Source organism: Oreochromis aureus, linkage group 17 (assembly GCF_013358895.1).
Source record: "Oreochromis aureus strain Israel breed Guangdong linkage group 17, ZZ_aureus, whole genome shotgun sequence".
NCBI classification, from domain to species: Eukaryota; Metazoa; Chordata; class Actinopteri; order Cichliformes; family Cichlidae; genus Oreochromis; species Oreochromis aureus.
This window is the reverse complement of record NC_052958.1, coordinates 21,825,786-21,837,724: the sequence shown is the minus strand read 5'-3', so window position 1 is coordinate 21,837,724 and position 11,939 is coordinate 21,825,786. Positions and strand designations below refer to the sequence as shown.

General features: G+C 38.7%; 1 protein-coding gene across 1 annotated transcript; it reads left to right on the top strand.

Annotated features, from left to right (window-relative positions):
* Window positions 1–1,090: 1,090 nt before the first annotated feature.
* LOC116313630 (tetraspanin-8-like) lies at window positions 1,091–11,738 on the top strand. The gene is made up of 9 exons (XM_039601236.1): window positions 1,091–1,249; window positions 2,457–2,528; window positions 2,618–2,734; window positions 3,311–3,385; window positions 4,442–4,537; window positions 6,927–7,037; window positions 7,129–7,164; window positions 7,260–7,343; window positions 10,406–11,738. The coding sequence occupies exons 1-9, from the start codon at window positions 1,190–1,192 to the stop codon at window positions 10,544–10,546; spliced, it is 792 nt and encodes a 263-aa protein (XP_039457170.1). The 5' UTR covers window positions 1,091–1,189; the 3' UTR covers window positions 10,547–11,738.
* The last annotated feature ends 201 nt before the right edge of the window (window positions 11,739–11,939 follow it).

The window sequence follows — 11,939 nt, the reverse complement described above, 5'->3', positions numbered from 1 at the left end:
GTGAGGCAGTGGATCCCTCACCAGCTGGATTAAAAATAGCACAGGTAATAATACACACATGCAATGGTTGTTGCATTGCAGAGGTAATCAAGTATAAAAACAATAACAAACACAAATGCAATCTTTTGGTTCTATAACATTTTCTATCGTCTAATGAGCTAAGAAAACATCTGGACTTCGTTAGTTTTCTTGAAGACGTTTCGACTCTCATCCGAGAAGCTTCTTCAGTTCCAAGAGCAAATGGGGGAGAGTCCCAGATTTGAAGCCCTATGGGAGTGTCCCCCATTTCCTATCATTACTTTATTATGGATTAGGTGCAAGAGTTGTTAAGTGTGGATAATTAAATAATAGATTAATGCAATAGCAAATTGTGCCTTGCTCTCAGGTGGACAGCAAGTGGAGAGTGATAGATAAGATGAGGAGATGGAAGAAGGAAGAGTGTGATTCACAGGAAGAGCCTAGTTTATTTCTCACAGTTCTTTTTAATCTGTTGCCTTATGGTTCCAAGCGCTGTCCCCAATCTTTGCATTTTATTATTATCTCATAACACTTCTTTAATCAGCTACCATCTCTCCTATGGACTTTTTAATGTCTACAGTGTCAGATCAACACAGCCCTGCCCTCCAGCAGGAGCAGCAGCAGGAGCAGCAGCAGGAGCAGCAGCAGCCCCTCAACAGCAACATTGAACCCCATCAGGTAAAACACAGACAATGTTTGCTTTCCATTTTCCCCACCAGATGGCAGTGATATAGTATATATCTTTATAGAATCATTTTTATATTACAGCTCGCTCTTTATAGAGACATTTGTGAATCAATGAATAAATAAATAAATAAAGGTTATTTAAAAGTTACTAGCTTGTGATAGAAATGTTGTTTGTGGCTCAATATGACTTGATATGATTTGTGCGGGATATATTTGATCTTCGCATCTTATCAAGTCTTTACAGCAGTTTAAATCCGAACCGTCTTGGCAAACACCGGAATGCCCCGGACTCCTCCTGTTAAGTATCATCTACCGGCAGCTCCGTGGTTTACAGGAACTCCCGCCCGCTGTCGTCTGGGGTCGTTTAAAAGCAGCTCACCCCGCCCATCTCCTCTCACTTTCTCCGCAGCAGTCGGCTCTCCTGCGGACTCCACAAACAGAACTGTTTTCTTCAAAAGTGTTCTTCCCCTTTCCAGCTGCAAATATGGCTCAAATCAACACCTGCCTTAAACGAACCTTCACCATCTTCAATATCTTCTTCGCGGTGAGTTGATCTTCAAACAGCAGCTGAAACGTGTTTGGTCCCAGCAGTAATTTAAAGTGCGCAGTGCCGCGTGGAGCACTGCGCACTTAAAAAAAAATATTAAAGTTCACATATAGCTGTCAGCACACAGATGTTGCACTCAGCAGCCCTTCTTCAGGGCAAACAGGTGGAGTTTGTCCGCTTTTTCACATTTTACTTGGTTTCAAACAAAAAAGTATAAAATAGTAAAGTAATAAAACTAATCAATAGGTTTGTTATTAGTTTTTCTATTTCATTTCATTTTTTATTAATGTACTCTCCCGTTCATCATGTCTGGATGGGGGGAAAGTGCATAGTCATTGTCCCGAGGTTCTCCGAAGGCACATAGAAATGTGTTGAAAATCTGCTTCCTTTAAAAACTTTATTCACTGTTTCCGTTTATGCGGTGCGTTCGTCATCGGTCAACATGCTTAATTTGTTCTTTAGAGTTGCGGGGGTACATGACATCACGGGTTAAATAAATGTAAAAAGTCATCAATTGAAAGGCTAAAAAACACACACAAAAAAAATATAAAAATGCATAAAAAAATAGAGAAGCTAAGAATGTTGGAAGCTGGAATGTCAGATGCGTCACTGTTTCGCTCGGGGTTGGTGGTTGGTGGACTTTGTTTCACTGGTTTTAGTTCTGTTTCTCGACCAGTCACCATTAGCTTACAGCTCTTTAGTCTTTATGTGTTTGGAAGTAGGCTAGCTGATCGTTAGCTAGGCTGTGGTTACCTGTATTTCAAAATAGCTGCTCATTATTTGAGCAGCTCTAAGCTATGACATAGTTTCCTGTTTTTCTGGGCGGTTTTTAAGCTTTGTGAATTCTTTCGTTTTTATCTTTTTGTTCATGTCGCTGTATTATAACACATCTGTGGAGTGCACTGGATGACTTTATCCAAACAGAATGTACATACCTGTTCATACCTGCACAAAGAAGGAACCCAAGCCTGAGGCTGAACCTGAGCCTGAGCCTTAGCACAACAGTGATGCATAAATTAATCAAAATAATGAATCGGTGTCGTTTTATTAATCAAATAATCAATAATTTAATGCTGTACTTAGACTTTTGAAAAACTAAACTGCTGTTCTAACTACTGTTTTATTGTTTAAAGTTTTGGTTCACAGCTGTTTCGGTTGTCGTGGTCCATAAAGTTCTAACCAATCAGTTTTATTTTGTATTTAGATTGTTGGCGGCGTCATCATCAGCCTTGCTCTCCTGGCTCAGTTCTCCACCAGCTTTCAAGAAGGAGGAAATGTGAGAACAAAGCTGTTGAAACACAGGTTTAACTCATGGGTGTGACTCTGAAGCCGTATCTGACTTTTATTTACTGTTTTTGGCCGTAGCTGGAGAGTCGGGTCAATGGCCTGTTCGGCCTCTATATCGTGGGCGCCATCATCATGGTGCTGGCTATCCTGGGAGCCTACGGAGCCCACAAGGAGAGCAGAGTTGCCCTGATTGTGGTGAGTACAAAGATTACCTGAACTTCTGGGATACTCTAACTTCAAAATAAAAACTCCAAATGTCGACTTACTGCAGGAGCCTTGAGTGGGCATCGGAAGTACTGTAACTTTTGATACTTTAGCCCTTAATTTTTAAGCCCCAAAGACTGCTGTTTGTACCCAATATGACCCCAAGGAGTAAAACTAACACACACACACAGATCACTGTTTCAGGAAGTGTCCCCCTGTGAGTATAGACTCGCTGTGCAGAGCACACTGGAGCAAAAAACATGTTCTGGAGGCACTGCTGTTAAAGTGCAAACCGCTTTTAGGTAAAACGAGAACAGATGAAAAGCTTTATACAGCCACAAAGTTTGAAGTAGATCACATGCACAGTTGTGAAAGAAGAAAAATTGCTTCCTTTTTACATGTTACAACACGAACCTGAGTTACACCATCTTAGAAATATTCTATGATTTACTGTGGAGGGTCAAATGATCTGTTTTCTTCTTCCTCACAGTGAAACTGGTCAGGGTTGAGAATTGTCAGTAATCCCCAAATACATAAGATTCAGTGTTTTCATGTTCTTCCCCGCAGTTCCTGGTGTGTATGGTCCTTGGATGTCTGGTGATGTTCAGATATGCAGTCCCAGTCGCCGTCATGCGTCCACAGGTAAAGGCCCAGCTGTCACTGCTTTGGAGTCTAATGATAGGAAATGTAAATGCAGGCACTGCTTTATTTATGCTGCGAACATGATGAAGCTAAATTCACCAGTAAACACAATTAAAAGCCATCAAATTTCCAGTAATTCATTTATTGGCAGTTGTTGTGTTGCGTAGTTTCAGAAAGTAGAGCATTTTCAGAGTGCTTTCCATGCAAAAATGTCCGATATGTTGTGCCAAATAGATAAAAATTTGATGCAAAGGGGTTGATAGAACTGAACACTAAGCTTGTCCCCAGCCCTAAAGAGATTCACCAGTGTCTGGTACATGTAAAGAGGTTTACATGAGCTGACAGCAGCAGCAGAGAAGTTTAATCAAGTATTCGGTTTACATGGTTTTATTGTACATGGTTTTATTGTACCTGGTATATGTAGGCAAGGTGGAAGGTTGTTAAAATAAATATATATTTAATGACAGTGTTTAACTTCAGTAAAATACTGTAGATGATAACCTAACTAACAACTTCATCAGTTGAAAGTATAAGAGTTCACTGTGGTTAAAGACATAGTGGAATTTCAGCTTCCTCTGAGAAAGCCGAAATAACCACATTTTCACGGACTGCAGTCGCGTGAGTGTCTGGTTGCCACACCAGCTCTACAGAGTGTGTGTAGCTTTGTTTTTCAAGGAAAAGTACTTGGAAACTACAGCGTTACAACAGCAGTGACAAATAACATAGTTTAATAATCCAAATGTCAACATAGTTTTTAGTGAAATTACTATAAATGGGGCCTAAAAGTGACGTAAAGCTGAGTTTCATCAGTTTAATCTTCTCAAGCTTTGGATGGTTTTCATCTTATTTAAGCTGTTCCTTAAAGAATTTAATGAGGTCTAGATTAAACTGTAATATTAAAATATTTCAGTACTTCAATTCTTTTTGCACAAATGTCTCTGCTGGAAACCCTTTTAGTCACTTTATGTATCAAAATAATCACTGGCTAAAAAAAAATGTGGATCAAAGTTATTTTCAAAAAGTGATATGTAATATGGATGATGATTTTGTTTGCAGGTTGAAGGTATGATGGAGGAGAAGTTCCGGAACTATCTGCCTTTGGATGAAAACTCAGAGGATGTGAAGAACATGGCTGACAACCTCCAGAAAACTGTGAGATATTCAGCTGTGCCTTGTGTTTTATACTTCATGTACTTTGAGGATTTCTCTTTTCTTTTTCTTTTTTTCAATTTAATGGTTTATTCTTACATCCAAACCAGCTGAGTGCCATTAAAGGTAAAAACTGTGTGCTGGGTTGGGATTTCCACGAAGCTAAAACTTAATGCTACCCTTCAGTGCCAAAACTGTGAGAAGGGTTGTTGAGAAGGGAAAACAATCATAATCGTGAATACTAAATAATACTAAAATTAAAAAAATAACAGCAGCACAACCAACTTGGTGAAGCTGACAACCCGGTGTTTCTGAGGAATTTTGTCAGGTCAGCATTTTTAAGCTGAAGTATTAAACATTAGCATTAGCTTTAACTACTTTAGCTATTAGCAGTTAGCCGGACTAGCTACCTATTAGGTTATCGTTAAGGTAGTATGTAAAAGCGATGGCTAATAATAAAAGGTTATCGTTTGACTTTGGGGCATTGTCATCAGTCAGGACTGTCAATCCTGTTCTCCATCTCATCTGTGCCAGTCAACAGTAACCCTCCTGTTTCTTCTGGGGGTTTTTTAGTTTCACTGCTGTGGTCTGTTCAGTTTTGATAGATAAATAGATGGCGTTAATTTAACAGCAAAGCATAATTATAAAGTTTGTTTCCCATATTGAAGCAAAAGGAAGTAAAGTAAGTACCAGCAACCAGAAACTGACAGCCTAACATACCAGCTGTGTTTGATGAGGAGCCAAAGAGTCAGAAGTGTTTGAACATTTATTTAAAACATAAAATAAGAACTGTGCCTTTTCATTCTGTCATCTTTTTTTTCCCTTATGTTGTGTATTTTCTTCAGTATCAGTATCGAGCCTGAAATTTGTTTACGTGACTGTGTTACTCATGAAGACACCGTGCAGCCGTGCACTAACTGCCAAGTATGAAAAGTCATGGTTGGTTGCTTTGACAAAAGAGCTTCCTCTTGCTTGCTACATTCAGATTGCAGCCGTTGACTTTTCATCTCACAAACATTTGTTGTCAGACCAGTTTTTCCATTCCTGTAATTCCACACAGGGCCTCCAGTTGAGTTCAGGCTGCTTATTGGCTGGCCAGCTGTCAGATGCAGTCTCAAAGAGAAATGCAAATCAAGATATGCAAAGTGAGGAGCCAGGAAATGCTTTTACCAAGGCAGTAAACTGTGTTCCTTTATTTTACTGTCCTGTTAAAAGTAACACATGAAACAGTGTAACTGAATCTTTAAACTTTTTACACTAGAAGGGCTGATTGTCACGTCTGCAGTGGTAGACGAGTGGAGGTTAAAAGTAGGACCCCAGATGCAGGCAGCTTCTGATGTGAGCGAGCTTTATTGATATGGTAAAACAAACAGGAACGTAACGGGCATGAAACAAAACCTAAGAATAACCTGAACTGGGAAAAACTAACAGAAACAAACCAGAAACAGCGATGCAGGGAGACTCAGGGAAATACACAGAATGACGGCTGGAGATTACGCAGACGAACCAACAACTAACAGAGGCAGACATGAGGCTTAAAGACACAGAGGGATAACGAGGGAATGAGACCCAGAAGGAGGGCACAGCTGGCAGTAATCAGACATGAGGAGACAGAGGAAACGCAAACTAAACACACTGACCTGAGACACGGACCTTCACAACAAAACAGGAAACGCATAGACCGAACTTAGAGGTACATTATAACACAGAACCAAAACGTGTAACAATAAACAAAGATGCATAATGAAATCAAAGATTAACAAGAAAACAGAAAACACTGGGTCACAGACCCAGGACCGTGACAATGATATGTGTATCTGACTTCCCTTTAGAATCAAAATCACAGCTCTACTTTGAAACTCGGTAAAAAGCAGAAGTTTCAACTTCCTCTCTTGCGGCACAATGTAAATGAGAGGTGACAAACATATTTTTGCATTGAGGTCAATATATAGCAAGCTTTGATCTGAAGAAACTATCCTTTCTGTCAGTCTAAAGAAGTTTAATGACACATTTTATCTCTGTCTCACTGTAAGATACAGATGTGCAGTTTCATGAACACATCTCGGCTGGTTATAGATTTATATAGTTTCTTTTTTAACTGAGATTTCTGTAGATGGTGAAAAATATGAATGACCACACAGGAGAGTCTTTATCATGACAATGAAAAGTCCAGAATTTCTGCCCCCTTCACTTTTTCCAGAGCTTTCCAACAGACCAGATTACATAGACTGGATTATATGGATTGTATAGATTACAGTTATTTATAACAGCAGGAGAAGGAAATGTCCTGGACAGTGTCTTTTAACACTCTCTCACACTTTTCAAAGAATTGTTCTCCATCTCATCTGTGCCACTCAACTATAACCCTCCTGTTTCTTCTGGTTTATTCTAGTTTCACTGCTGTGGTCTGTTCAGCTATAATGACTGGAAGAACATTCCTGAATCCTGTAAGTGCAACACGGAGGAGGAGGAAGAGGGCAAGTGTCAGACTGTTAGCTACAGAGTGAGTATCAACACACACAGCTTCACTATTAAAACTTCTCTATTAAATGTATCTCGGTTAGTAATATCTTTTAATTTTTCTGTCTTTCCAGTATTTAATGGAGAGATCAACATCCGTCTACACCCAAGTGAGTGACTCGGCTTCATTTTGAAAAAGTTTCTTGATTTCATCAGCTGATTGACAGAAACTATAACTCTAACTTTATTTCTTTTCTGTGTTTAGACCTGCTTCCCCATAATAATGCACTACTTCCTGCTGGGTTTTGACATCGTACTCGGAGTCTTCTTCACTCTGGCTATTCTGGCTGTGAGTATTGTTAGCTATTTAAAGACAAGGTTTCCACAGAGTAAATGTCCTGTTTCAGTTACTAATGGCAGCACTCAAAAAAAAAAATCTGATTCAATATAATTTTTAAGAAAGTAGTTTAATATAGCAGTAAAGTATTCAGAGTAGTGGGTGGTTTGTTTTTGTTTTTTAGTTTTTAAATATGGTGAAATTGCAGGATGTGGTTTGTCTAAAGTGCTTTGATCTTTAGGTAAGACTTATGATGCATTATATAGATGCAAGTCATTTACCATGTGATCTGTAATGATCCTTTAAAACTGAAAAAACAAATGGCCAGTCATTTAGCTTTTGTCTTGATGGGGAGTGTCAAGTTTACATCAGTCACTGCTATTTTTGATTTACAAAATAATAACCAAAACTGTTTCTCTTTAAAAATGATCGTGAAGTCCTAAAATCATGTTTCAAAGACTTGAAAATGCCACATGCTCCAGAAGATCAGCATTTGATCTGTGACAATAAAAAGAAACATTTCTGTGATTAAATTTCAGTCAAAACTACTTTTTAGTTTAAGTGAGTTCAATAAAATGTTCTCAGTTCGGTTTCATTTTAACCAAATACACCTGGAATTCCTGTTCCTGAGGTGGCCGCTCATAGTAAACATAGAAAAGTTTCAAATAATGAGGTCATTGGGTGTATAACACATTAAGTTGTTCAGTTTTTGGTAGCACTTTATAACACGGCCTGCCAATAAGGCGCAAGTACCCTGTACTTACATGCTATTTGCAGGCAGCAAGTCAGGTTTTTGCAGGAAACAATGAGACAAGTACACAGTAAGTACCCTGTACTTCCTGGAATGTGAGTCATATTATGGAGTCACCTGCAAGACCCACAAAACAATAAAACACTGTAGGACCCATGACTAAGGCACAAGTAGTAATTATGTGTACCAATCCAGGTCTTTGTAGTGATGGTAAATTTGATTCTTTTTACCGAATCGAGTTTTAATGAGTCACTCACCAAAGTGAATCTGGTTTTTTGAGTCATTTGAGTCACTGAGTCAGTTGGCCAGAGAGTGCAAAAAATGTACATTTTCACTCAAACTTAATTTGTTTCTCTTTTAATGTAAATCCTACTGCTAAGATGAGTGATTCTTAAAGAAAACAACTATTTTATATAGCAAAAAAGAGCAAAAGAATTTCTAAAGGGAACATTTATTTTGTTTATTTTTATTTTATTAGTATTGTCCTTACATGTGTCAAATATATATTTTCTCATCTAAATGTCCACTGAGCTGTGAGCCAGGGGGCGGTAGTGCGCCTTAACATTGGTTGCCAACCAAGAAGAAGAAGTAGCTGCGAGCCAGGAGGGAGGGGGTGAGTGAGTGAGTGATTCGCTTGCTCTATGATTCAGCACAGGAGGGAGGGGGTTAGCGAGTCATGAGTGATTCGCTCGCTCTATGATTCAGCACAGGAGGGAGGGGGTGAGCGAGTCATGAGTGATTCGCGCGCTTTATGATTCAGCACAGGAGGGAGGGGGTTAGTGAGTCCTGAGTGATTTGCTTCCCCTACGATTCAGCGCAGGAAGGGAGGGAGTGAGTAGCTCACCACAGCACTTTACAGAAAGGGCCAGAGTCGTCTCTATTTTTTGAGGCGACTGAGGTCCTTCAACATCTGCCAGAAAATGCTGAGGATTTTCTACGAGTCTGTTGTGGCCAGTGCGATCCTCTATGCTGTTGCATGCTGGGGGAGCAGGCTGAGGGTCGCTGATGCCAACAGACTCGATAAACTGATCCGTAAGGCCAGTAGTGTCGTGGGGATGGAGCTGGACTCCCTCAAGGTGGTGTTGGAGAGGCGGATGTTGTCCAAAATAAAGACAATGTTGGATAACACCTCCCACCCACTCCATGACATGCTGGTCAGTCACAGGAGCGCGTTCAGTGAGAGACTGAGAGTACCAAAAAGCACCACTGAACGACACAGGAAATCATTCCTGCCTGTGGCCATCTCACTGTACAACGCATCCACTTAACACACACATGTTTCCTTTTCTTTCTTTTTCTTTTTTAGCTATTTATTAATAAACGACTTATGTATATATATGCCTGTATATATTGTACTATTCTTAGTTAGTGTATTGTCTGTCTTGTTAATGTCTGTTTACTATGGAGCACTGTAACAAAAAAATAATTTCCCCTAGGGATCAATAAAGTATTCTGATTCTGATTCTGATGTGCTGTTAGCATGTTAGCAGAGCGATGCTACTGTGAACCGAGGAGCTATTGTCTTGATGTGAGCTTCTACTCAGGGTTTTTTTCTTCCAGTTCAGAGCAGAAATGTTTTTGTTAAGATACTGGATGTTGTGTTTTTCTTCACAATTTGAATTATAAGCTAGATATATTTCTACTAATGAAATTATTTTGCTAACAGCAACAGGGATGAGTCAGTGAGTCAGTTGCGCTTGTGAATCATGATTCACGAGTCAGTAAAGTGATTCTCGAGTATTGAACGATTCGTTCATGATTCACGCATCACTAGGTCTTTGCAGGAACATAAAATATCATATCGTTATCTCAGGCACAGAAGCCAAACACAGTTGTTCATCAAATCTTGTTTGAAGAACGAATCAAATAAAAGCAAAGAGAAACCTTTGAAGGAAATGTTTGTGTTAGTCAGAGAATGAACTTTCACCAAGTCCCAGATAGATAAAAAGGATAAATATGATTATTTTGATGTAAAAATAGAATTGTTTCATTGTGTGTTAAGTCTGATATTTCTCATTAACAGTATGTGGAACCAGAATCTATTTTAGCTGAAAATCTTTTCTCTGAGTTCAGTTCTCATTTACCTTTAAATTCGAGACCTTTTTCTTTCTACAGTCTCCAAGTTCTTGCTCGTAGAGAGTGATCTGATTCTTTGTATTATTGTTGGGCCTTTAGCTGACAACATGAAAAACCCTGAGGAGACTGTTGTTGTGATTTGGTGCTATATAAAGAAAACTGAAGTTGAATTTCCTTGTCATCAATTTAACATTTTTAAGCCTGCAGAGCAGCTGATTTTTAACTCTCCTTTCTGTGTCCCCTGCAGCTGCTCGGCATGATTCTGTCGTCAGTCATGATCCACCAGATGCGTTACCCCAACAGGCCCCCCATCCTGCTCACAGTTTCCACCGTCTTCTCCACATCGCCACCAAAATACGAGGAGCTGTACAACCCTCCACCATATTAGACACAGAACGATGCACACTTCCTTTATTGCTAGCAGGAAGTTCCAGCAGTCCTGTTAGTTTTGTTTTTCTTGAATTTTAACGTGAAATATTGAGTTTGAGGTTTGTGTCCAAAGTGCCTTACAGCTCTGTAAGGAGTTCTGACTTGTGGCTCCTTTAAGAGCAGTGAAAACATGATTATTTTTTTTAAGGAGCCTGAAAAATGCCACAACTTTTTTGATACATAAACATTGTTCTTATGCTACTGTTTATTTATCTTATATGTTCTTGCTTTCAAGTTAAGAAATGTTTTCTATTTTCCAAGATTTGACATATGGCTTTCATTTAGAATCAAGTTTTATCAGAAATCATTATTTTCGTCACATGTTAAGAGTTCAGAGGTTCATCACATGAAAAAAGAAAAGGGATGTGAAAGTGAAGCTCAAATCTCTCCAAAAGAGACCTGGTAGAAACAGCACTACTAAGAATTAAAAGTTTAATTATTTGGATTCAAAGTTTAAATACTGAGGTTTAAATGTGTTTTCTATATATATATATATATATATATATATATATATATTTTTTTTTTTTTTTTTTCCAATACTTTTAAAAATAAAAATAAGATAAAAGTCTTGCTAAAACTTTAGAACTTTTATAAAATGTTTTAGGGAAAAAAAGCTCCTCCCATTTTTAAGAAGAAAATGAGGGTTATGCAGTCAGTGGCATTCAAGCATGGATTCAAAAGAAAACTCACACATGCCAACAACTCATTTTGGCCTGAAGTCGCCTTGAAAAAAGCTGCAGCCGGCAACAATCATTGTGGTTTTTTTGGTAAAGCAAATTTTTTTTTAAACAGTGTGGACTCTTATCTTAATCCACTCATAGTTTTTGCGCACACACACACACACACACGAAAAAGAAATCTATAAATCTTTGAAATGCCATCTGCTGGTGAATGTTCCCGCGTTCTTTCATCTCGGCACCATTACGTGTAGTTAAAAGAAAAGCACATTTCCTCTCTGGCCACATTATTACTGTTTGAAAACTGAGCACTGTTGATGTAAAAAAGAAAAAACAACAAAAAACAGCGTTTTAAATATTTAGAAAGGGAATCTTTTGTTCTACTTTTTCTTGTGGGTCTCTTGTTTTTGCCATGTTTGATTTTTCTGATGTAAACATCGACGACTTACAAAAATAAAAGGTGATAAAAGAGAATCTGTAAAGTCGATTCCCTTGAGGGTGGAAGGCTGCGTGCAGGATTGGGATTATGCACAAGAACAATGTGTGCTTTATTACCTGTCTTTGTTTCCAGAGTCAGCAGCACAGACACTCAGCTCTTTCCACACCACTACTGCATTTAATTATTAATAATAAATAATAATTAATCATTGCTGGCTCTTTCTCCCACAGTGTGTT

Bases quoted from the DNA above. Each gene is read 5' to 3' on its own strand.
- LOC116313630 (XM_039601236.1), top strand. From the start codon at position 1,190: ATGGCTCAAATCAACACCTGCCTTAAACGAACCTTCACCATCTTCAAT. The intron at 7,038-7,128 runs GTGAGTATCAAC...CTGTCTTTCCAG, and splicing joins GTCAGACTGTTAGCTACAGA to TATTTAATGGAGAGATCAAC. The intron at 7,165-7,259 runs GTGAGTGACTCG...TTCTGTGTTTAG, and splicing joins CAACATCCGTCTACACCCAA to ACCTGCTTCCCCATAATAAT.